Source organism: Tiliqua scincoides, chromosome 5 (assembly GCF_035046505.1).
Source record: "Tiliqua scincoides isolate rTilSci1 chromosome 5, rTilSci1.hap2, whole genome shotgun sequence".
In the NCBI taxonomy this organism is placed as follows: Eukaryota; Metazoa; Chordata; class Lepidosauria; order Squamata; family Scincidae; genus Tiliqua; species Tiliqua scincoides.
The window spans coordinates 47,126,176-47,150,894 of NC_089825.1; the positions used below are offsets into that span (position 1 = coordinate 47,126,176).

At 39.3% G+C, this 24,719-nt stretch overlaps 2 protein-coding genes across 2 annotated transcripts in view; one reads left to right on the forward strand and one right to left on the reverse strand.

The window, feature by feature from the left end:
• Positions 1-8,903, forward strand: part of STT3B (STT3 oligosaccharyltransferase complex catalytic subunit B) — a 59,234-nt gene extending 50,331 nt beyond the window's left edge. Inside the window, exons 12-16 of the mRNA XM_066628565.1 lie at positions 1,995-2,166; positions 2,360-2,533; positions 3,198-3,311; positions 4,868-5,080; positions 7,401-8,903. Of these exons, the coding sequence (XP_066484662.1) occupies positions 1,995-2,166; positions 2,360-2,533; positions 3,198-3,311; positions 4,868-5,080; positions 7,401-7,481 (754 nt within the window). The 3' untranslated portion in view covers positions 7,482-8,903. The remainder of the gene's footprint in view (positions 1-1,994; positions 2,167-2,359; positions 2,534-3,197; positions 3,312-4,867; positions 5,081-7,400) is intronic.
• A 5,146-nt stretch (positions 8,904-14,049) lies between these two features.
• OSBPL10 (oxysterol binding protein like 10) overlaps positions 14,050-24,719 on the reverse strand; it is a 101,681-nt gene continuing 91,011 nt past the window's right edge. The window contains exons 9-12 of the mRNA XM_066628845.1: positions 22,671-22,857; positions 21,418-21,600; positions 19,210-19,363; positions 14,050-17,221 (exon numbers count right to left, since the gene is read on the reverse strand). Coding sequence (XP_066484942.1) covers positions 17,177-17,221; positions 19,210-19,363; positions 21,418-21,600; positions 22,671-22,857 — 569 coding nt within the window. The 3' untranslated portion in view covers positions 14,050-17,176. The remainder of the gene's footprint in view (positions 17,222-19,209; positions 19,364-21,417; positions 21,601-22,670; positions 22,858-24,719) is intronic.

Below are 24,719 nucleotides of genomic sequence, written 5' to 3' on the forward strand. Positions count from 1 at the left end.
CCCAGCCCCATAATCATCTTAGTCTCATGTGAGGCTATCAAAAGGCCTCACATGATTGCCTTTTGATAGCCAATGAACATCAGTATGAAGCAGCAAAAGTTCAAAATCATCATTCTCAACACGAAGCTCCCAAAATAGTCAGTCATTGAGAGCATGTGCCGTAATGATTTGTGCAGATGATTACTGAGGTTTTATGCAATTAATGACAATGAATGTCACAGTGAATGGTGAAGACACCTGGCACTGCTTTTTCAAGTAAGCAACCAGTCATGGTAGCAACCAGTCATTACACAAGCAAGTATGTTTATAAACAGAATTTCCTTGTCTTTGAGGAACTGCTCAATAATATGAAATACTTACTCCCCTTTAGTGTAATTAGTTGCCTTGCAAATAACTCTTGAGCCAAGCATTTGTCTCTTAGAAAGCTCTCATAAGTGAGAAGCAAAAATTCATTGCCTGGCAGGGCTGGCACTGTAATGCAAATTCTGTTGTCCTTAGTATAGTGCACAATACGTCTTCCACATTTTCAGCTTTTCATCTTGGGTCTTTGCACTGAATTGTTGCTGAGAGGAATCATTTTGATTAAATTGTGGTGACGAATACAAAACAGTACTTGGAACTAGTTGTATGTGGCTTTCCAGACTTTTGTCTGTATGTATTATACAACAGTGAAATATTGTCTGATAATGCAAATCATCAGTGTATTGTTGTGAAGAATTGCGAGACATTTCTAACACTGTTGGTGGATTTGAAATTTATCCTAAAGTGATTGAAAAAGAGTTCATGTTTATTTGGTTTAATATTCCAAAGGCTATAATTTAAGAATTATAAAAAAACTTTGGACAATTGAAAAAGAGTTAAGTTCTTGCCTTGCCTTGCCAGGACATACCTTCAAATGTTCAATCAGTTTGGAGGTTTCATTGCCTCATTAGAAGAGACCTTTTTCACATATTGGGCACATTGGCAGCAGGTTTGTTAGTGCTGGTATAAATCCATACTTCAGATATTCAAAACTACATTATTTACATTTATTTTTTTATGATAGTTTCTCACAACACAGTATACTGGTCTTACTAGAGCTCTGGTGGTGTGTTTACTAAAGACTTTGATACTTTCCACCAGATTTAAGCACACTGGAGAGGCAGAAACTTGGAAGTACCATTTGCCAGCATGTGCCATAGTTCCACCATCTCCAGTGCCCCTCTTCAGCCCCCTTGCTGCTTAGTGCCCCCCCCAAGGTAATCCTACCAGTCCTCCACGGGATGGTACCATCCACTTTGGAAATCACTGAACTAAAACTTATCAAAACAATACAGGTTGAGCCTACTTATCCATGGATTTGGCTCAATGGGGATCTCCAGACCTCCATTGGGCAACATTTGGCCCAACCTGAAGCCTCCAGAGGCAGCTGGAGCTGTGCTCTAATAACCTCCAGAGCTGTTCTGAGGCCTGTGGAGGATACATGCAGCCTCCATGGGCCTTAGAATGGCCTCCAGAGGTCCTAGAAAGGGCACTTTTGGTTTTCAGCTGAAAACAGGAAGTGCCCTTCTAGGACCTCTGGAGGCCATTCTGAGGCCTGTGGAGGCTGCATGACCTCAGAACAGCTTCAGATGTCGCATTTGGAGCTCAGTGGACCCTGAAATTTGCGTGATTTGATATCAAGTGAAATTTGGTATCCATGAGGCATCTGGGACTGGAACCCGTGGATAATGGGATTTTACCTGTAGAGTGAATGCTTGATTTAATGGATTTGAGTTTAGCAATCTTCAGAAATGATGGATGTTTGTCTGATTCTTTAAAAACTAGTTGGTGGTTGTATACATGTGCTAACATGTAGCATGTTTATTGTCAGAAATGCATTTGGATTTAATAGAGCTTCATTATTAATGGATGCCTCTTTCCCTTCATTAGGTTGATAAATTGAGGGCTCATTGTTCTCCTGATTAATGCTAAAGCAATATTACACTTATTGTGAACTTTTCCTTCTGTTGCAGTACTCGGAATATTTTGGATGACTTCAGAGAAGCATACTATTGGCTAAGGCAAAATACGGATGAGCATGCCAGAGTAATGTCTTGGTGGGATTATGGTTATCAAATAGCAGGAATGGCAAATCGGACTACCCTTGTTGACAACAATACTTGGAATAACAGCCACATAGCCTTGGTGTGTAGTGGTAATTGTCTGTTTTGGGAACTGGGTGTCAGAGCATTTTTTGTTGTGTTTAGAAAGATTTAAAATTTAACATTTTAATGTGCTGAAAGTTAGTTTCCATTATGCACCAGTGTTAATGAAGACCTGCTTTGTAGATGATTGACAAAAAATTGTGCACGTTTAAAAACTACCATTTTTATTGCAGGTTGGAAAAGCGATGTCTTCAAATGAGACTGCAGCTTATGAGATAATGAGAAGCCTAGATGTAGATTATGTATTAATAATTTTTGGAGGTGTAATTGGCTATTCTGGTGATGATATTAACAAGTTTTTGTGGATGGTGAGAATAGCTGAAGGTGAACATCCTAAAGATATTAGGGTAAGTCTTAATATAAAGAATCAAAACCCTGAGTTGCTGATCCCTGGAAACAGGCAATATTTCTGCCAAGTGTTTTATTTGTACCACCTGATACATGTCTATTATCCTGCTGTACTTGCAGTGAGAAATTGCTGCAGGTTTGCTTGATAGATGTGTTCTGTGGTTTCTGGGTGTTTTCGGGTATAACTGCACAACATTCTAACAGTTGGTGTAAAAGTATTTTCTAGTGTAGAATCGGTTACTAGGTGTGTTGAGAAAGACAGCGTCTCAGCATAACATAACCTGATAGGATAATTGTGAAGATAAAATGGCATTAGATTATACTCCACCCTGAGTGCTTGTAATAGGGCAAGAAAGTAATATAAAGAAGCAGAGTTACAATGTTCAGAAATGCACTATGTCAACAATACACTTGACTTATCCAGAAGCTACCTTATGAATAATTAATGCAATAGTTGTGTTAACATCACCACCTCAAAGAAATGGAGTTTTGGCTGGATAATAAAAGAAAGTTTTCATTTATCTGTCTACAGTTCAGACAGCTCCTAGGAGCAGATTTCAGAACTTTAGGTAGTTACGTTTCCATGTCTTCTTTTTCTGAATAATTGTGGTGACTTCACTAAACTAATTCAGTAGACTAATGTTATTTCCTTTCTTCTTCAAGGAAAGTGACTACTTTACTCCACAGGGAGAATTTCGGGTAGATAAAGCAGGCTCTCCAACCTTGCTAAACTGCCTCATGTATAAAATGTCCTATTACAGATTTGGAGAAATGCAGGTTAGTGAAACTTGGATTACTTGCAAGTTTTACAGTTAAATGTTAACAGCTTCCTTGACTATGTAGTCAGTATTAGTTTTATCTTACCACACTGTCACAAAAAGTTACTTGATTCTTAGTACAGGGTAGCCCAAGACCTCTGGGAAGCCTTCTGCCAGTGGGGATTAGCTCAGCCTTGTGGCCCAGTGGGGCCTTTTCGGGTCAGGTCCCTCAAAACTTCTTCCTTGCTTCTCTCCTTCTTTTGTCTCCCTTCCCTCCTCCTTGCTTTGCCTTCTCTTTTCCTTCAAGGCTTGACCTCCTCTTTCTAAGCTGCTTCTCCCACTTCCTTTCCTTCCATCAACTTTGTCCATGCTACTTTCATCCCTTTCTGTCACCTCTCTTTCCTGCTTACTCTTCCATTGCACATCTTTCTCACTGCTTTGTTTATCCCACCCCATTGTTCGTTCTTCATTTTAAGCTGGGCTGTTCCTGCAAGGACATTATTGAGGTCCTGACTCAATGGCCAGCCACCCCTTTAAATTATCCCCCATCAGAACCCTACAAAAAGTAAACAGTGAAGCTATTGGTTGTATGACACTGCCCCTCTGGTTTAGGTGCTTGGTTGTGACATCATTGCCTCACCTTTCATCCTGCAGCAGGTAACCACTAGCACTTCCTGATAACATGATATTCCCAGAATCCACATAACCATCATGTCTAGTAGCCTATGATAGACCTTTACTCTCTCCGTAAAGTTGTTTGATCCATTTTTTAAGTCAAGCTAAGTATATAGTTTTCAGGTATGGTGTTGAACCTCTGGTTAAATGTATACATCAAGTCTATATAAATCTAGTTCTGAGAATGCCTCTTTCAGTCCCGTGCACTTGAGAAAGTGCACAGAGCAGTCTCTGTAAATGTCTACCAAGAAATAAACTCCATTAAGTTCAGTGGGATTTACTCCCAGGTAAGTGCATCCTAAGCCAACTAGATATGGGCAAAATGAGTATAACATTAGGGTGTTAGACTAGACCCGGGTAGACTGGTTCAAATCCCTACCCATTCATGAAGCTCACTGAATTACCTTGGCCTGGGCACCGTCAACCTACCTTAGAGAGTTACTGTGAGGATAAGTAGGGAGGAATCCTGAACTCACTGGAGAAAAGCCAAAGGTACTGGCAACACCTTGCCTGGCACAGTCTGAAAATGTCTGTGTGCCACCACTGACTTGGCAGTGTAGCTTGGGCACGCCATGTCATCCTTTACCTCGGGCAGCAGATGTCTTAGGCTGGCCCTGAACACTGTAAGATAAGAATTTATTACTAAGTTTTAATTGTAAATTGACATTTGAGACCAGATTAACTGATGGTTGTGGTTTTAATGCTTGATTGAATATCGATTAAAGTTAACCCCCATGGCAGTAACCTGTTGCAAAACGTTAATGCGTAAGCTGATGAACTGTATTGAAATAGAATTTTCAAAACTACAGGACATTTTTTAAAGTGGGACTTGTGTATGTATACCTATTCCCAGCATTGCGATCCATATTTTCAAACTAATGTGTGCCACTAACTTTGTAGCTGGATTTTCGGACACCCCCTGGATTTGATCGTACACGGAATGCTGAGATTGGGAACAAGGACATTAAATTTAAACACTTGGAAGAAGCCTTCACGTCGGAACATTGGCTTGTTAGAATATATAAAGTGAAGCAACTAGACAACAGAGAGACACTGGATCATAAGCCTAGGCTAACCAACATTTTACCAAAACAGAAGTATTTGTCAAAAAAGGTGGGTTCCTAGTGAACTATTTCAAAGGAGGCTCCTTGTCTTACTTGTGTTTACTAGCTATACAATTAATTTGTTTCACTAGCTGAATACACAGAAACAGTGTGACTATCAGATTTACTTGATGGTAGCCATGTAACTAGCCCTCTGATTAATTAAGCATGTGAGGACAACAAAATCTAACCAATTAGTAGTTGGTAGACTTTCAGAAACTGTTCCAAAGTCTCTCAAAGCCCAGCTAAATGTTACACAAGTATGCTATATAAAATACATTAGCAGTGTTTCAGTAACCGTGGCAGCTTGCTTAGTAAGTTGTGAAGTGTCATTCTGAAAAGTGGTGCCTTGAAACTTCAGAATGACTTTTTGTAAAATAATTAAACCTGGAGTTCTTATGGGCAGCTTGAGTGTCCGACTTCTTGTTCTTTTTTTATTTAATCTTGCTCAGACACATTCATTTTGACACACTCTTTTCATGTGGGCTGTACTAATCTTAATGTAGTACGACATAAAATTTCTGGTGTGGAAAATACTTTCCCTGATTTTGCCATGGTTCTTTAGGAAATCAGTAATTCAAAGTTTCTAGAACTTCGTCAAATATTTGTTTTGAAATTTGATCAATAAAACAATTCTGTACAATTTTAGAAAGATCATTTTAGGGACACAGTTATAGAGATGCTAGGGTAGAGGGCATATACTTATTTTATCTTCCTGAATATTAGTGTATTCAAAAGATAAATTGGTAGCTTAATGTTAGAACAGAATGAAATCTTGTGGCCAGATGGTAAGGCTACATATACATGTTCCCCCTTTAAAATCTAAAAAAAAAATTCTAATAACTTGTTTCATGGTATTTACTTGGGGTCTGCATCACTTATGTACACCAAGACCTCCTGTTGTATTGATTTCCCAGTTTGCCTTATGAGGCACTTCTGCTTTTTTTTCTTGGCTTTCCTGCGTGTACAACTTATACAGGTGTACAGAACTCTGATGGAGTTCTGTATCTCTACTGGATATACAGTATTCAGGCTGATGCACTGTATGAAGAGGAAGGATGTAAACATTTTCTTAAACTTTGAAAAATATGGCATTCTAACAAAGTTACTCATGACTTAAGCACCACTGAAATAAAGACTAGTCACAACAAACTTTGCAACACTGTGACCCACCTCATCCTTTGCGGTGGGTCGCAATGCTCCTGGTGGTGATGGCAGCCTCTCCTGGCTTGGCAACATGATCTGTTGCCAAGCATTCATCTGCAAAGCAAAGCATTCATCTGTTTTGCAAGTTACTTTTGTCAACGAACTGCAAACATCTGTCCAAACAACATGTTATCAAGTTAAGCTTGCTCTTCCCATATGCTGAAGTTCACCTTTTTATAGCCAATAATCTTGTTTTGCCAATAAGACAATAATATTTTTTTAGCCAGTAATCTAAAGTGAAAAACCACATTCCTGGTATTGAACAAATGCAGAGTAATCAAACATTCAGACCTTAATATGAGCTGCCATTTCAGCCACATATCTTGTTTTTTTAGAATCTTTTTCCAGAAAAAAGACCCCATGTGAAATTCTCATTTCAAAAATGCAAAATTACTTTGGAATAGTGATGCTTTTCTTCACCTAAATAATTCTGTTATTCTGTTCACTGCATCAAGTATGATACCCTGCACATGGTATCTTATAGAATTCACACAACTTTTAGTTGAAAAGCGGTATATAAATACTGTTAATAAATAATAATAATAATAATAATAATAAAGCTTTATGATCTCGTGTCAGTGAATAGTTGTATGTCTGTGATAGTGGAAATAGTTACCATGTTTAGTTGGTATATCAGCCCACAGACTAACTATGCTATCTTTGCTGCCTCTCTTCCCATTTTTTGTGACAAGCAAACATTGTTTGAACATGCAGTTATTTGGAGTAAATTTCAGAGTCCTACTTGTGCTCCTCCATTGATAAATGTAGTAGTGCTTAATTGTGTGTATTAACTAAACAAGTAGATCTAACTGCAATAATCAATATATTTGTATAAAAGATGCTAAATTACCCTTTATTTTGGAAAAGCACATTAACTACTAATTTGACCATGTGAAATGTTCCATTGCTTTGGTTCTCACATGAGTAGATTTGTAATAGCTTTGTCAGGGCAGGAAAAATAATTCAGGTTCTGAGGTGCTAGATTTCAAATTCCAGCTAACTCTGTAACTAGTTGACTGCCATCTTTTTCCAGTCCCGAAATTTAATGAAGAACAATGCAAAAACATGATGCAGTCACTAGAGCGTTATATTAAACTAATACATTATTCTGTTTTTCTTTTTAGACTGCCAAAAGGAAGCGTGGCTACATTAAGAATAAACTAATTTTAAAGAAAGGCAAGAGACCCAACAAGAAGACAGTTTAAATGCACTGTTTTGATTGCTAATATGAAGCAGTTGTCCTTGAGATAACCAGTCTTTGCCTTTTAGCTCAAGTCATGTTTCACAGCAACATGAGGGTACAGAACCATCACTGGTCCAGATTATTGTACAAAACTTTCAGGCAATGTCTGAATTAAAAAATTTTTTGGCTTATTAAGAACAGCTGTTTTAGATTTGTATTGTGGAGCAAGACAGAGCTGCTGTCCAGGTCTAGCAGCAGATTTTTTTTATTGGTACATATTATCCTTCCAATCTATTGAATTTGGACTGATTGCACCAAAGAACCCTTTAATTCGGTCCTTGGCACATGCATACTTGTCAGTTTTTTAAGTTCAGCTGAACAGCAATATCTTAACTGAATGGTGAAATGTGTGAATTGACTATTCTCAGTCTTGACACTTTCAGAAGTGTGAATATTTTTATAGTCAGCTACTAGAACAACTCCTTTTGAGGTATTTATTTTACAAGATTTCATTCTATGTACTCTTCTATTACTATATGTTGTGATCAGGACTGTAAACCAAGCTGCAACTTCACTAATCACGGAACAGAGTATATCCTTGATGATGCAATTTGTTTTGAGAAGAGGTCTTGCTGCCCTTTATGCAGGTGTGTTCCTGGAAAAACAGAGGGCAGATCTTGCACAGAGAAGAGAGATACAAGGGCTACATTTGTATCTTAAATATAACACGACAGTAATGAATGCTACTGAGCACCTTAGCACCTGGTGTTTTCAGAATTTGCTTGTTTAGCTACATATTTACAATAATTTGGCCTGTCAAGGAAGAAAATTGACAAGTATTGAAACTTTCTGTGGCTATAAAAGTAGAAGGTTTATAAACCTGATCTGCTTTTTTTGTGGGGTTGGGTTGGAAATGACTAGCTTATCTCCATATTTTTAGTGCTTTAGTTGATGAAATGTCTGCTTGAATATTTCTGCTGTTATATTTTACTAAAGACAATTTATCAAGTGCACTAAAGTACAAATGGAGATCACCCATGTTGACTTTCCAGCTATAGGAAACTTGAATGTTGTTTCATTTTAATAAATATTATAAAGGGGGGGTATTCACTTGACAGCCACAGGATATAATTTTGATATAGGAAATGGTTTATACCAGATGTATTGGTGTAAAGCAGAATAGTATGTACCTTCCAAACAAAGTTTCTGTTGCTCAGTGAGAATGTTACTGTGGACTTCTCCTCAGATGTATAATTTTTATTTTGTAAATTCATTTTTGAGTAAAGAGGTTATTAGAACAAGAATGCAGTGTCAGCATTTTCACAAAGCAATCTGGATTTCTGACCCTTTGTCATTGAGATTATTTTACTGTTGCTTTAAAGCTCAATGCAAGACCCGTTGTTGACTCTAGGGAAAAATAAAGTTAAACCAAGTTTTGTGTTAAGTGAATGGCTGCTATATTTCTTTAGTTTCTCCAGAAGGTGCTGTGTTAAGGACCGGAGTCTACACTTATGAAATCTATGCAGGCTGGCAGGTGGTTTTTTAGTTCTGGTTATGATTTTACTTACAAATAAATTTTTCTTTAGATAAGATTTCTTTCCTCTATAGACCTCCCATATAAACCAATTAACTTAGTGCTTCAGATGTTAAAAGGAGCCAGTTTTTCCCAACACAGAAATGGAAGATTTTTGTTTTTGCCAGAAAAGATTTTAACTAAGCACAAGGTTAATTGTTGAAATTCTACTCTAATCCATATCATAGTCAGACTATTGATGTGAATTCATATTTATAAATCCTTCTTTTTTTCATCAAGCTTCTTATTGGGTTCTCTTAACCAATATCAGATTTTTACATTCATTTTAAAAATCTGGATTTGTTCTAGTAGGAAATGGCTGCTCTTAGTCTCTTCACCCAGATCACTTACAGAACTATGGCTATGAATGCTTTGGAATTATGAAAGTGTGTCTTCAGTCACAAAGCTAAACCAAACTTAATTGCCTAATAAATACACAATCAATTGCAAATGCAAGAGTTGCTCTTGAGTAACTTTGCTTTTTAAAATTGTAACACCAAAAATCACTTTAATGTAAATTAGATATTGATTATCTAAATAATTTTGATAATTACAATCTAAATTATTAGATTGTGATTTTTTTAATTCTCATTTTACTGTAACTTACAATTAGCAAATCGGTTCTTGACTACTGTTGCCTCACACTAGTAGCTTCAAGATCTAGAACTGCAGTATATGGTTAACCATTTCTGCCCAGCCCACAGGTGTACACATTTGATCCCTGTTGTGCATACGAAACATTGGGCAGAAATGGCTTAATGAACCTGCTCCAACTTTTCTACCTATTCAGTTGGCCCATACCGTACACACAATTGACTTGCGCGAATTCAAGTATACGTGCTCAGCCCACCCAAAAAAAGACACACAGTTTAAATAGTGCAGGTGACTCTTCCCACCATTCCACTTGCACTATTTAATGAAACTTCTGGCCCCTCAGTTCCTTTATGCCTTGTGCTGTGTTTTTAGATCTTGAGTACATTTGTTGGCTTTGAGCACTGACCTCAGAGCATAACCCTTGTAAGGATTGATTGTATGTGGTTCTCCAGACACACGCTGCAGGTGCAACTAAAAGATATTAACTTCCATAAGAGGCAAAACCATGACCAATTGTAATGGTTGCGTGTCTTGGAGGCAGAGGGAAAGTTTCTAGTAAAGGAACTTAGCACTGAGTGCTTAAAAAAACATTTTGCCCACCATCTACCTATTTCTGGTGAGCAGTGTATGGTGCAAATCACCAAGGAAAGACAAACAACCCAACTGGAGCAGGTAAGACCTGGGTAGACTTGGATCTTTATGGTAAACAGATCCATAAATTGGTATATCCTGATTTTAAAGCATATCTACTGTACACACTAGGCAGCTGCTTTCATTAATGGCATTCTGTCTGGAAGCACTTCTTCAAATTTAGCACAGCATCCTGGCTAATGTTATCATACATTAACTGAATACAGGTAGGTTGTTCATGCTGGTTCTATTCCTGTCTACAACTGTAGAACACTGAACCAAATTTGAAGGCAGGATCAATGGCATGATTGGTGAGTTGTCTATGGGCAGAACACAGTCACAATCCGATCTCTATATTTGGTTCTTGCCTTTTTATTCTTTCCATTGGGAAAGACTAGTCCATAAGTCAACTAAGAGAAAGCGTTCAGTTTGCATAGGATCTCTTCAATGTCATTTTGGATACTTGTGCAAATGACGAATTGTAGCTGGAGAAATGAATCCAGACTAAGGATCACTGAAATTTAATTGAACTCGAAGCTATCAAGACAGTGATTCTTCTGTGTGAGCTGCTAACTCCCCAGAACAGCCCTCTTCATGATGCAAATGAGCCTATTGACATCAGGTGGCAGATGGATTCTTGCTTGCTGCTCCTCTACTCAGGTACCAACCACATTCTCCCTGCCTTTGCTGCTGCAAATGTAGCTGGCCTTCCCATCCCCTTCCTCTTCAAGCTCTTTAATTAAAAAAATCAGGGTATTTTTTTATTCTTCCAACATGCCCTGTGGTGGCTGCCTTGCATAAACAGCCCCATGCAGCAGTGAGCTTGCTGTATTCCACTTGCCAGAGCATAGCAACCTGGCTTTTCACCTCCTGCCACTAGGTGTTCTAAATGAGTCCAGTGGGGGAAATGTACAAGATCACTCTTCCTGAGGCTTTAAAACAAAGGAGGTAATATAGAGTTATCCTGGCACACTTTACATTTCCTGCTTTGATTCCAGAATGTATGTGAAAGTTGGAGATAGCGTTACTTACACCCTAGTTGTGAGCAAAATGTCAGGAAATGACAATCTTCTTAGATTAGCTTGAATAGTTCTTACTACAACACTAGCTTTAACTATTGCTATTCCTGCCACTGCCTTAACTGTAACTAGTAGCCTGAAGTTCTGCACTATTGATCCACTGATGCCTTCAAGCCACTTTATAGTTAAGCTAGATCGTCTGTTTGCAGTCTCAGTGATACTTTGGGCCTTTTTAAACAATAAGACAAATAAGACTTCTACTGCACAAAGAAGTTCCATTTCTTGCAGTTAAGCAGATATTTTCAATTAAAATTCAGAAGATCAGTATGTAGAGCAAACAGAAGGTTGGGGTTGTGCATCAAGACTAGGATTGTACATTAACTTGCATCTTAATGCTAATTGAAAGGGCTCAGTCTGGGCTTTCTGTGTCTAGATGTGCATGAATGAAGGTACAAGGAGCAAGCTTATACAACTACAGTATGGCATACAAAGCAAGTGTACTGAAGGGAGATTAAATATATAAGAATCAGGATCTACTTAGACTTGCACATTGACTGAGCATGTCAAGCTGCCTGTGCTTGAATCTGAATTCAATGAATGAACAGCTGAAGTTCCTGAATAACTAGATAGCTCCTGGTCCTGTAGATAAAGACCAGAAAAATACAATGTGAAATTATATTAAATGATAGTTGATCTGACAAATGAACTTGCTTATTCCATCCACAAAATAAGACTCCGTTACTGTTAAGAGGAAAAGGCTCACTGAAAGCACTGTGAAGGAAGACAAGCATTGCATAGTCCATTTGTATTAAAACCCATTTCTGTCCAGCTCACAAGTATACATATTTGATCCCTGTTGTGTATATGCAATACTAAGCAGAAGTGGCTTAAACTTTAGTTTTAGTGTATTACTAGTTCATATGCATTGCTAATTTTTACTTTTAAAAAATTCTACCCCCCTTTCCCTTGCCAAAGCAAATGCTTGAGGCAGCTTACAAAATGTTCATAAATATAAAAAATCTTTACAGTATATAAATTAATTAGGAGTCTGCAGATTCAGTTTTGCAATATAACCAGGAGTGAAACCTTAACAACATGATGTGCAGAACAGCAAATAACCAATCTGCAGGTACAGGGGGCCCAATTCAAAAGTCATCCATTAAAAGCTAAATTAAATGTTTAGCCCACACCAAAAAGGCAGACAGAAGAGATAGTTCTTAAAGAATGTTCCATAATTGGTACCACTATAGAGAAGTCTCAACTCTTGTGCCACCATTCCTTGACCCAAAACAGAGGCAACACTTGTGGGAGAGCTCCATCTGATGACCAAAGAAGCTAGAATGTATGGGTGGTGAATGTATGTATGGTGGTCCCTCAGATAACATCCTTCATGATTTGAGACCAGGTTAAGTCAATACTAGCCCCTTGAATTGGGTGGCGAATCAAATGTGCACTTACCAGTCTCTGCAGCAGCCTTCCTGTGGTGCTGGGAGGCCTGTGCAAGTATCTGCAAGGCTCCCCAGCCTTCTACAAACCAGTTCCGGTTTTGCAGAGGCCGGGTGCGATTGCTCCACTTTCACTTTTGAAGACCTAGCGCAGAGCTCGTTGCACCCCCAGGAGATTCTGCAGGCTCTCCTCTGGTAAGGAGGCTCTGGTAAGTCCAGTGAAGCCCCCACCCCCACCAAGACTTACTGCAGTTCAAAGTCTCCGTTTGAAAACCACTGCATTAGGGTTTTGTGATCAGGACTGCCTACTCTGTTTCAGTGCCAGCATTGGAAGCAAAGATTTGAAACCAAGGCCTCCAAGAGGAATTTTATCAGGGGGGTACAAAGTTCCTTTTGGGCCCCTTCCCAAAAGGGGGAGGAGATTAAACCCTGGGGGAGGGTGGTGACAAGGATGGGCAGAACTGTGGTGGGGTGGGGTAACTGGAAAAGTCTTTGGAGCCCAGGTCTACTGGGATTACCAATGCAAAGTCCAGGTCTATCTGCCCATACAGCACTGGCAGCTAAATACAGTAATTTGGAAAACCAAATAAACTAAATCTCTAAAATCTTTTAAATATAGTAAAATCATTGCAAAAGAATTAGCATCATATTTAGGCTTACATTAGAATGGAAAGTGTCCTGTTTGCACCAACACATACTTCTGCAGCAGCTGTGTCCCTGCACACTCCTTCATAGCAAGCAGATCTACACTCCAATGTGCTGCTGTAGTAGGTCAGTTTCCTCCCAGATTTGATAATGTGTAATGAAGTATCATGAATGCATTCCTTGGTTCAGCACATATGGCTTTGGTCACGGCAGCAGCCAAGTACCCAGTCTCCCACACAGGGCAGCGAGTCCAGGTGAGAAAGGAAAATATAAGATCCCAGAAAATTTCTGGGCCCCCTTCCTTGGCGCCTGGGTACAAATTACCCCCTTTACCCTCCCCATGGGCCCTGTTTGAAAACATTATGTGAAAATACTCCTGAACCCCCTATCAAAATCCAAATTAAGTTTACTTGGCTTAGGAAGTCATACTTTGCACCACCATGATAGGAGAGAATATAATGAAGTGAGTCCTGAATCAGTTTGTTTTCTGCATAAGCCCATTGTATCACCTGCTGTTATAAAAGCACGTAAGGTCTATCGAATCAGAAGTTGCATATCATAACAATTTCTGAATTATTGCAGTTACATCATTTATCAAGTTCTGAAACTGAACATAAGTCCAAAGAGACAACACAGACAATGCAACACAATCAATAAATACATTCAAATAAGATTTATTGTGTTTGATTTTTGTTCAGATTATGAAAGGAAGGCTAATCAGAAGTGACTGCCAGAGAATCTGATTTAACAAATAAGTATAAACTTGTTTATGAACAGTTCTATTTAAGAAAAGTTTGCATAGGTTCCTACAGCTGTGCACAAAGGTTAACTGGAAGTACATTAAAATTTACATTACTGTTCAAAGTATCTACACTGAAAGAGTTCAATTGCGTGTGTAAGACAAACATGAAATGACTACAAATAAGGCATGGTGCTTCATCTCAAAATGTTTCATAATTTGAAAGGAAGCAAAATTTTCCTGGCTTCCTTTTTGGAATCTCTGGTTAATCAGTATTATCCAAATAGGATCCTGTGCCTCAAAAAAATGCTCACAAATTTTTAGTGGCTGCAGGCATTTCAGCAAGATTTACCAGAATGTGAATTAGTACATTTCTATTGCACACTGACATGCTCATGCTGAGATGCTCTCGAACAAAAGCATAAACTTTTCTAGTGTAGTAGCTGCATGCTACAGCACTGATAACAATTCTTATCAAATCAGTGACAGAAAATACAACCCAGAACTCTAGACAGAGATGTGACTTTTTTTTAAGCCTAGTAAAATGTAACACTTCTTTGGTGACTGAGCAAAGTACAGGGGTCCACCCATATCCATGGAGTCAGTTATCTGCAGATTGGGGGGCCATGCCCCTGCGCCCATTACAGTACCTTAGTTTTTGTTCAATAGTACTAGTGTTTCTTGCTTTAACGAAGCCACATTCTTGCTGACCTGAAGAACATGAAGTGCAGGCAACGAGGCTGCAAGCTATAGGGAGAATAACAATGTTAATAGGAAGTGTTTCCTCTTAATATTCAGTTAGCATGCAGGCTAGTTGCCTGCATGTTGCTCTTCAATGAAACAAGAATGTGCCTTTGTTAAAGCAAGAAATACCAGCACTTCCTGTACTACTAAACAAAAACTAAGGTAAGAATGCAGGGGGCTACTATTTGAATAGGGTTCCTCTGTATTTGCGGTTTCCATATCGGGGGGGCAGAAAGGAACCCCTACGGGTACAGGGGGTGCCTGTATTTAGAAGTTACTGCCAGTTTCTTTCAGAAGACTACTCAAGAACAGCTAATTTGCTGTTTTATCGATTACTTTCTAAGCTAACAAAGGTCAGTTCATAGAGGTTTGACATATACATATACATATATTTAACAGAACAGCATAAAGAAAGTTTTCCTTTCAAAACAAGGTTTGTAGACATCTGAGGCTGTACAGTTTTGTTTCCTTTAAAATACTTTTAACATGTTTATGAAAAATCCTGCTTTTGTAAATACAATGGCTTTATATGCCGAGGCCACTATACAATAAATAGGCTCAAGAGTGGGGCTTGATCACTTAAGTACGCAGACAAGTGTTGATGCTCATTTTAAAATAAGAGTTAACAGAAGTAAATTAAGATCAGATACATTCCTTTATATTGGTAACATGTGTAGAGTTTTGACTGCACCTCAGATTTATGCTGAAAGTACTAAAAACAAGTAAATTTTTCCTGTTTATATACAAGATGCACATCATGAATTCAAGCAGACAAAAAGGCACAAAAGTAGTACAATGTAAAGTTCGGCATTCTTAACTAATACACATGTTTTAAAGGAGCACTGTAAAGAAACTGAGAAGGACTGAGGAAAGCATCACTACATTTAAAAATTAAATCTGTTTTGCCATTATGAGGTATGAGCAAGCAGAAGTACAGCTAAGACTGACTACAACTAGAATTTAGTCAACTTAGAATTTCAAACATAGTAGATTCATGTCCTGAAATGGCTTTTGCAATTCCCAATTGCATCCCAATTCCATCTGTAAACTGCCCAACACGTGTTCGAAGTATACAGAATCACAGACTAATTGCTGAAACTAGCTTCACTCATGTGAGCCTTCTGAATCATTCAGGAGACAGATCTATCGCCCCATGCAGCTAGGGTTCGCAATGCGTCTCCATGCAAGTGGCTACTGTACACATTCAGTTTTCCTGTTCAAATCCCTCAGCTGTAAACACCACCAGCTAATTAGGATGAGAAATAAGGGGTGGGGTGTAGTCACCACTCCCTCTCCCCAGCTAATCAACAGAATATCCAAATCAAGCCCATAACAGTTTGAGAAAAAGCTATCTCATGATAAGGAGGGAAAAGACAGATCTACCTAGGGCATAACTTAAACACTACAAAAACTGGTGCAGGGTTTTTTCTCCCACACTCCCTAAAGCCCTTACTTTTGCCATTAAGTATCATCTCAGTCACAATATTGTTGTCCATTGTAAAGCTTGTTTTTTCTTAGGACATCAGACATATGCTCCCTATGTATAGGCAAGCACTTAACAAAAAAAAAAGAGAAAGTTCAGGACAGCCAAAATAACAGTATGCAAAACAAGATAGAACTACTTGGAGATTCAAATAAAAGTTATTGGCATATAAAGTACGGTATTTCAGAGGTCTCTGGCACGTGACTCACCAGGAGATCCAAAACTCCCAAGGAGGAAAATATGGGCACAAAAAGTATATCTTTGAAAAGATAGTGGCAACAAATGAACAAGGCTGCTTAAGATATTCCTACAGGATGCCAGGAAACAAGCGCTCAAGAGTCAGTCACAAAGACAAAAACATGCTCTTACATAAATATCCAAGGAGAATAATCATTCTTGTGTCAAATAAAGCAAGTAATTTTAAGTCACGGGCTTGACCATGAAACGGCTGTCAGTGTCAAGTGGTCTTTTAAGTGCAAAACGTTTTTGGCAATGTGAAAAATAGAAAACTTACATTAAAAAAGTGTTAATTGCCAATGTGAAACCTGATCTTGCAAGCAATGCGGTACACATCCACTTCAGTGCAACAGATCAGATCCTTAATCATTGTCTGTGTATATACACACACAATAGGCTTCTTTCTAATAATACAGTTAGATTGTGCACATCTGGACATGCACGCAAAATGGCTCTTCAATAAATGAGCTTTTAATCTGTTTGGAGCTGCATCATTCACAGTTTGCAGCTTCTCATTTATAACAAGACTGAATCACACCTGAAATGTAAATAGTGCATCTTTTTAATGCCTTTAGAAAATGGACTTCTTACAAGTCCTGGTGAGCTTATCAATGTTTCTTGAAGAGGGGATCAAAGTATATCCACCCATCACCCTGTAAAAGAATCACAAACACTGTGTATTAATTTCACCTTATTACTATATAATGAGAACAAGAACACCATATGCACAAAAGGTACGTCCTTTGACTGGTCTCCGCAACAGTTCCTCCTCCTGAGGAGGCAAGCCACTGTTCAACCCTGCCTTTTTGGGCTGCAGATCTGCCACAGAGAAAGCTTCAAAGGAAGCACCAACAAATGCATGTCACTTACAGTAGCCATTATTAGCTTCATTAGGAAAGACATGTTTCGTAGACTCAGTGGCAGAACAATTTTCCTACTGCAATGCCTTTAATTAAGAGAGAGTCTCTCTGCTACAAAACAGTATTTCAATAACTTCTGTATTCTGACCATAGTTTATCTTGGCCTAAACAGCTTATCTACCTCTTTCCTCTAAATCAGGGGTGGCCAACCTTTCAACTTTAGGGCTCCTGGATCTTTAACAATTGTGCAGAAGAGGGAAATTTCAGCAGGTGCAGCTGAAATGTCTCACAGATGACAAGCTGCACCTGCTGAAATTCCTTCCTCTACCCAATTTTTAAAGGTCCAGGAGCCCTAAAGTTGAAAAGTCGGCCACCCTGCTCTAAGTATTCTGTCTAAATGCAATTCATCTGTGTATTTGTCAGCAATAAGTAACCCTTTTTCTAGCCAATAGTACTGCCAGCTGGAGATAAATTGCTAAATTCAGAAACCACCAGGAAAAAAAGGCATTCATATGGCTCTGAGTTAATTGCTTTAACTTTCTACTTTGGCTCATGATAGTTCAGACTTAAGCAGAATGCTGTACGTTTTTCTATAAAAAAGTTCCAAAAAATATGCTCTATTCTGATAACAGTTATATGATTCCATGCATCTTGTCCTCCTCTCCCCTTCTTTTATTAGGAGCATCAAAGTCCCTATTAAAAATAAATTAGAATACCCTGAAAGTAACTGTTATAGCATCTAACTATTTCTGAAGTTCACAAGCATTTTTCAAAATGTCCAGTGCTGGTGCTGAATGAAGCATTTCATTCTTCTGAGTACAGAAATTTTTATTAACTACTGAGAGCAGCGATTTCCAACCTTTTTCACCTATGGCACACTGACAAGGCACTAAAATTATTAAGGCACACCATCAGGTTTTTGATAATTGCCAAGTCACACCATGCTGCCAGTGGAGGACTCACATCCCCATTGGCCCTACTAATAAATAACCTTTCCTCAAATTCCTGTGGCACACTATGGAACACTCGAGGCACACCAATGTGCCATGGCACAGTGGTTGAAAATGGCTAACCTAGAGACTAGTCAATATCCTAGCATATTAAATAGGAAACAATAATTCTGGAAAATGTTTTAATAAATATTTAACATTGCTAGGGCCTGCAGAAGCTAGAACATGTTCTATGTCAGTGGCTGACAACCTTTTTCTTTGAAGAGGCCAGACTTTCAGCAGTGACACCATCACTTCACCATTGGATTGCCGTTTGAGTTGCCAAGCTCCTGGAAGTAGCCCACACAGAGCTCAGTTTGGGGGGTTGCACCTCCCAGCCCATCACTACAAGCCAGGCAAGAATGGCAGAGCCACTCACCCAGGCTCATGAAGTCCCTGCACAGGGATTCCATGAGCCCAAGCGGGCAGCTCCACCATCTTTCATCAGCAACTTGGACAGGATGCAAAGTCTCCCAAACCAAGTTCCACACAAGCCAGACCCAGCCCACAGATTGCCAACCCTTGTTCCAAGTCCATGAAAACTTCAAAAATTAAAATGATCCTAAAGATGCCGAGTTGTACCCTAAGAAAGTGAATTCTGATGAAGTCCCACTGAAATGAATGGGATTTCAATGAGACAACTTAGTTGTGACTTAACTGATATCAGAGGTGCTTAGCCAGGATTCATTTCCTTTAGACACAATCCATTTAGTTTAGTGGCTTGGTGAGTGGAAGTCAGGAAGTGTAGGGGTTTTTCACTCTGACAACCTAATACAATATTATTCCCATTACCTCTTTAAGAAAGTATTTTGGTTTCCATGGTGTATTGCTAACTTCCCGTTGCCTCTCCTCCACTCGCTGCCTCTCCTCCAGGAAGTGCTTGTGTTCTGTTGCGGCGACAATGTTGCCTTCTTTCAGGGCGCGGGTGACATGTTGCCAGAGATGCCTATTTCACAGATCAGGCCAAACCAATAAGACACAAATTAGTGTTTGGGGACCAAAAGCAGGCATCTCCTACCATAACTTGATTGCCAGTTTTTGTGGAATGGTGAGGAGCCTCCATGAATATTGGGGTCAGCAAATGTGGCCCAGCTCCATATGTCCTCTGGCCATGAGACAACATGCAGCAAAAACCTTCTAGTCACAGCCTTCGCCTCTGGGGCATATTTTCTGAGGGAGGCCCACTAAAGCCGAGCACTCCAGATTTTCAAGAAAAAGGCAAACATAATTTTATCTTTAAGATCTTCCTATACATAAAATTACAAACTACAGCAAGTCCTCACTTAAAGTTGTTGATAGATTCTTGGAGACTGCAACTTTAAGTGAAACGACTTATAACAAAACCAATTTTATTGTAGGAGACGAACTGATATATGCAAACAAGAGTTAAGTTCCTATAGCATATCTCTGGTCACAAAAACCATCAACCACCTTCTCCATGAAGACCCAAAACACTTCTAACGTTAAATGCTGAAATAAATGAGAGCTTTCTGGGCCAGAGAAACCCACAGAGACATGGGGAGAATGTGCAAACTCCACACAGGCAGTGGCTCCAGCCAAGAACCAAATTTTTCCCCCTCAACTACTTTAAGTGAGGACTTGCTGTAATTTTTGACTCCATGGTAAAAGAGATGAGGAAAGAGATACAATAAGGCGGCGTGTGTTAAATTGCATAACGTATTCAATATCAGAATAACAGATTTGCCTTTACATTGGTCAAGTTTTACCATGTTGTTTTGCTACATTTTTAAAACAACAAACCTGTCTTAAAACTGTGGTGCGCAGCTTTGCATGTGGTAAAGCTGATCAGTAGTATTATCTTGCATCCCTTGGCAACTGACACACACTTTTCCATATAAATCTGCTCCTTCTGGTTCTCCCACCTCTCCAGCATATCACTTGATCATCTGTCTAAATGGCAGATTCATCATGTACAAAACCACTGATACAGGAACTTAAACAACGCTCGTTCAATATCAGTTTTGAAATTATATTGTGCCAAATCCATTGCCAAACTTACTGAAAAACAGCACTGGCAAGGACTCCTACTCCAAGACTTCACTGTATCAAAAAAAGTTTAAGATACTTTAATTTTCTTGTAGCAAGACCTTCCAAAAGTGGATCTGGCCTCCACTTGACCATAAGCGAACTACTTGGTCCACTCAGCAAAGTTTATTAACAGGTGTGTACCAAGCAGGAAGTTGGGAGGACAGATTGGATGCTGGCAGTGTTGTAACATGGTGCCACCCCTCCCATCTGATCTCTTCCCCATATGAGTCCATTGCTTTTTAAGTCAGAATGTGGTAACAGCTATTGATTTTTTTTAAGGTCGCAATGCTGTGCACACTTATGAGAAAGTCCCACTGAGCTACTTCTGAGTAGGTATGCACTGTTAAGGGGGGTCTTGTCCTAGTAGCGTAACCAAAGCAACTAAATACCCATCAAACTTTGTTTATCTAGTGACTTCTCCAGGGATGCCAGCTAAAGGAGAGGCAAGAACTTCCCAAAATATCCCCAGGGAAGTCACAATATTTTTTTGCCAGGAGTTTAGCTTCTAACTATTAATAAAGATGCTGTAGAAAGACAGCAGATAGAACCTAACTGAAATTTCTCTTTTTTGAAATGATTGCATTGCAGGCTTTAGAGCTGTTTTTATACATTTTTCTCACCAGCTTGGTATAGGCCTCCCTATTGGAAGGGTAGGCTTAACAAATAAAAACCACACTGCATCACAGGAAAGTAGTTTTAAACCATCCAAGAACCTTTTCAACAACAGCAGTCAGCTAAGTCAGTGGAAAAGCCTCCATGCACATTATGGCTGTCCTCATGCTGATTCAGCACATGCTGGCCAGCGCTTAAGCCATCCGAAAACACCCTTAGAGAAGCCAGACAATCCTGCTACTTTTTAAGTATTTCTGAACTCAACAAGGAATCCTCTTCCAAGTATTACTTCTCTTAACTGCAGCCAGAGATAATAAAATTCCAAGAACACTTTCTCACCTGGATTCAAAGGGGCCTTGCTTTGCTATTGGCCTAATCTTCTTGCGGATGACGGGTAGTTTGGTGGTGTCAATTATTTTGGTTTCGCCATTGCTGTATGTAAATTCTAGCGTGCCATTCCACTCCCCTTGTGCTTTACATACTATGGTGTTGGTGGGATTATGCTTCACCTCTGCTGTGACCCTAATTCGAGTGATAAATACTGAGGTTAATTACACATGTTGCTTCAAGGAGTGACACCCCCCCCCACAGGCACTAAACAATTCCACCACAACTATACTGAGAAGTGAAGGATAGCTCAGAGCATTGGTTTTTGTGACGGAAAGGGGCTTTTTGTTGTTTTTAAAGAAATATATATTCATTCCATATAGCTTTCCAAGTGGATAGCACTGATGATACTACACTGAAATGTTTTGGATGGTTAATTGCTTTTTTCTTTCCTATGCTTCAGACCACTTTCAACATAAAAAGCAGCAGTCTTTCACACAAGCACATTGTCAATAACACAAATGCAAGATGAAGCACAATGTGTGCCTCCCCCCCTTCCAGGGATGAACACAACCCACTGGAAAAATCTGCTGCAAACTATATTGGGCTGCATACCAAGTTGTTCTCTTGCTCCTTTAAGGGGGCTTGCATATGTGGAAGTCACAATGCAAGGATCATGTGCACAAAACTTCAAATGGAATCCTGACCTGGTTTTCTGCCTGTCAACGGGTTGCACAAGATGTCACACGTAGAACTATCCGTAGCACATTGTTGTGCAATTTCTTCTCCATGCAGAACAGCACAAAATGCAGCCTTATTTGCGCATGCCCTTCTTACAAAGCGTCCACTTGCTACAGAGTTTCCATTTTGTTTCATCCTAAGATTATGTAGAAGAACTTGCTGGTGGTTTGTGGCCCTCAGTACAATTTAACACACCGTGCTGATCTCGAACCGTCTGATGCATAACACAGCACTAGACTCGGACCAGAATTCAAAACTCTTGTGCAGTTTTGCTCACAGAGTGGGCCAAGTTCTGTGCCTCCACCCCAATTCCCCACTGGTGAAGCTAGGATAGTAAAGAGCAGGAGCAGCATCCCAAGTAGGGACAATGCTTTGCAAAGCACATTTTGTTGTGCAGAAAAACGCAGAGTATGGCTAGTAACTACGGAACTGAAAAATAGCAGGCATTTTGAAATGTAATGCTGCTTGCCTTAGTATTTTAACAGAGCCATCTAATAAGAGCACACAAACAGTCATTTCAGTACCTGTGTACCTTTCCCCCATAGAAGGGCTTGGTGTGGAATGTGACAGTAGCCGAGTAGCCAGTCTTGACACAATGAATGTTGATTTTGCCTCCCAGTTCCACCCAAGGGATGGTAAGTATAGAGCGCGCATAGGCACAAGGCAACGTGAAGACATATTCCTCCTCGTGTTCCATTAGATAGAGAACACCTAGTGGTACAAAGAAGCAGAGGACACCACATCAATGAAAGCACATAAGAAATGCCCCATATTGCAGAAACGATGAAGTCAGTTAGTGGCAAACTCCAGCCATCTGTAAAATCCAATTGCATTTACGGCCAAAGTGACAACCAATAAGTCAAGAAGCTTTTTGAAGGATCGTCACCTCCGATATTAATGCAGGAATGTATTAATATATTTTGCCAAACAATATATTTTGCAAAATCTTTACAGTAAATGATGTTCAATGTATTGTTCCAATGGACTAGGGGTAGGAAAAGAAGAAAAGACTGATGGAAAAATAAATAAAATTTGATTCGTTTTACTCTTGGTAAAAGTTAATTATTGCAACTATTCCTTTCCAGAATTCTCCAAGAGAAACTGGATCTCTTGAATCAGTTTTATCTATTTGACCAATTACACAACCAAGTCATTTCTAAATTCTACAGTAACTATGCATGTTTCAAAGAAATATTCCTCCTCAAGGCTGGGTGTCCAAGAGATTGAAAGAAACCAGCCAGTTCCCTCTCTTGGTAGCTAATAAATATCAATGCCCTTTGCCGCCTTCTGCCAATCCTGCTAACAAGTTACAATAAGAGAATCACCCATTTGCATCAAAATGCTAGATGAACTTGCATATGCTACAACCCATATAAGTCATTATATTATTGCCAATAAGTGCATTATGCTTATTGCCAATAGGCTGGTGAGCTACATAACCAAATTCCCCCAAGCCAACAATTACTAGTCACCTTAAGAAGAGATCTTTGGACCTTATTCCCATCACTTATTCTTTTTTAGAATATTTATATCCCATTTTGTTAAGTTCTCAAAGTGTTTTCCACAGCAAAGAAATAACACAATTCTCTATCTCAAAGGGGTTCACAATCTTAGAGATGCATGAGACAGAGGGAAGGGAAGTGGAGGCAGGAAAAGGCTTTATATACTTAAAGCACACATGTCTACCCTTTGGGAAGATAAGGCAGCTAACAGTAACAATATTTATATACTACTTTTCAACAAAAAGATGAAAAAATAGCAAGGTGGTTTGCATGGCCTTGGCTCCCTGTCCCTGAAAGGACTTAGTTGAAAAACTAATATCTAAAATGATAAATACAAAAATACAGCCCCACAATAACAGTCATTAAAACATGACCATGATAAGGAATAAATAAACCACTCTGGAAAAACTCTGGAAAAACCTGTGAAAACAGTCAGGTCTTCAATCTCCTGCAGGATACTGGAAAAGAAAAAGACAACTGCATGTGACAAGGCAAGGAATTCCGTATTTGGGGTGCTGCCACTGAGAAGGCCCTCTCTGGGGTATCGCCACCAACAGAAATTCAGAGGGTGGCAGGGCATACAAGACAGCCTCCCTCCCCAATCTTGATGGGCAGTTTCTTTCATACTGATGAAGGCAGTTCTTCACATATCTTGGCCCCGTTCCACCTAATGCATTAAACGCAATAACCAGTACCTTGAGTTGGGCCTGGAAAGAAACTATGAAGCAACATAGCTGAAACAAAAATGACAAGACACGACTGAATTGTCTTGAGATATCCTAGTGGAAATGGCTGCAGGAGAACATGATTTTCAGAGAGGAGGGAATCAAACAGCTGCTTGTCCTTGCCAGGCCAGTGGAGAGAGCCTCAGTGTTCTACATCTCTCCAATATTATTACCAAACAAAAATGGCTTCAGAACAACATAGCTCAAAGAGAAGACGGGCCAAAACTTACAGTCACCCAGAAACAAACTGTATTAATTAGTAGCTTCACCACAAAACAAAATTGCAAAGTTTAAGTTGGGCCTGTGCCTAGAGAAGGGCTGTACTGTGGTGGTGGCTTTGATTTGA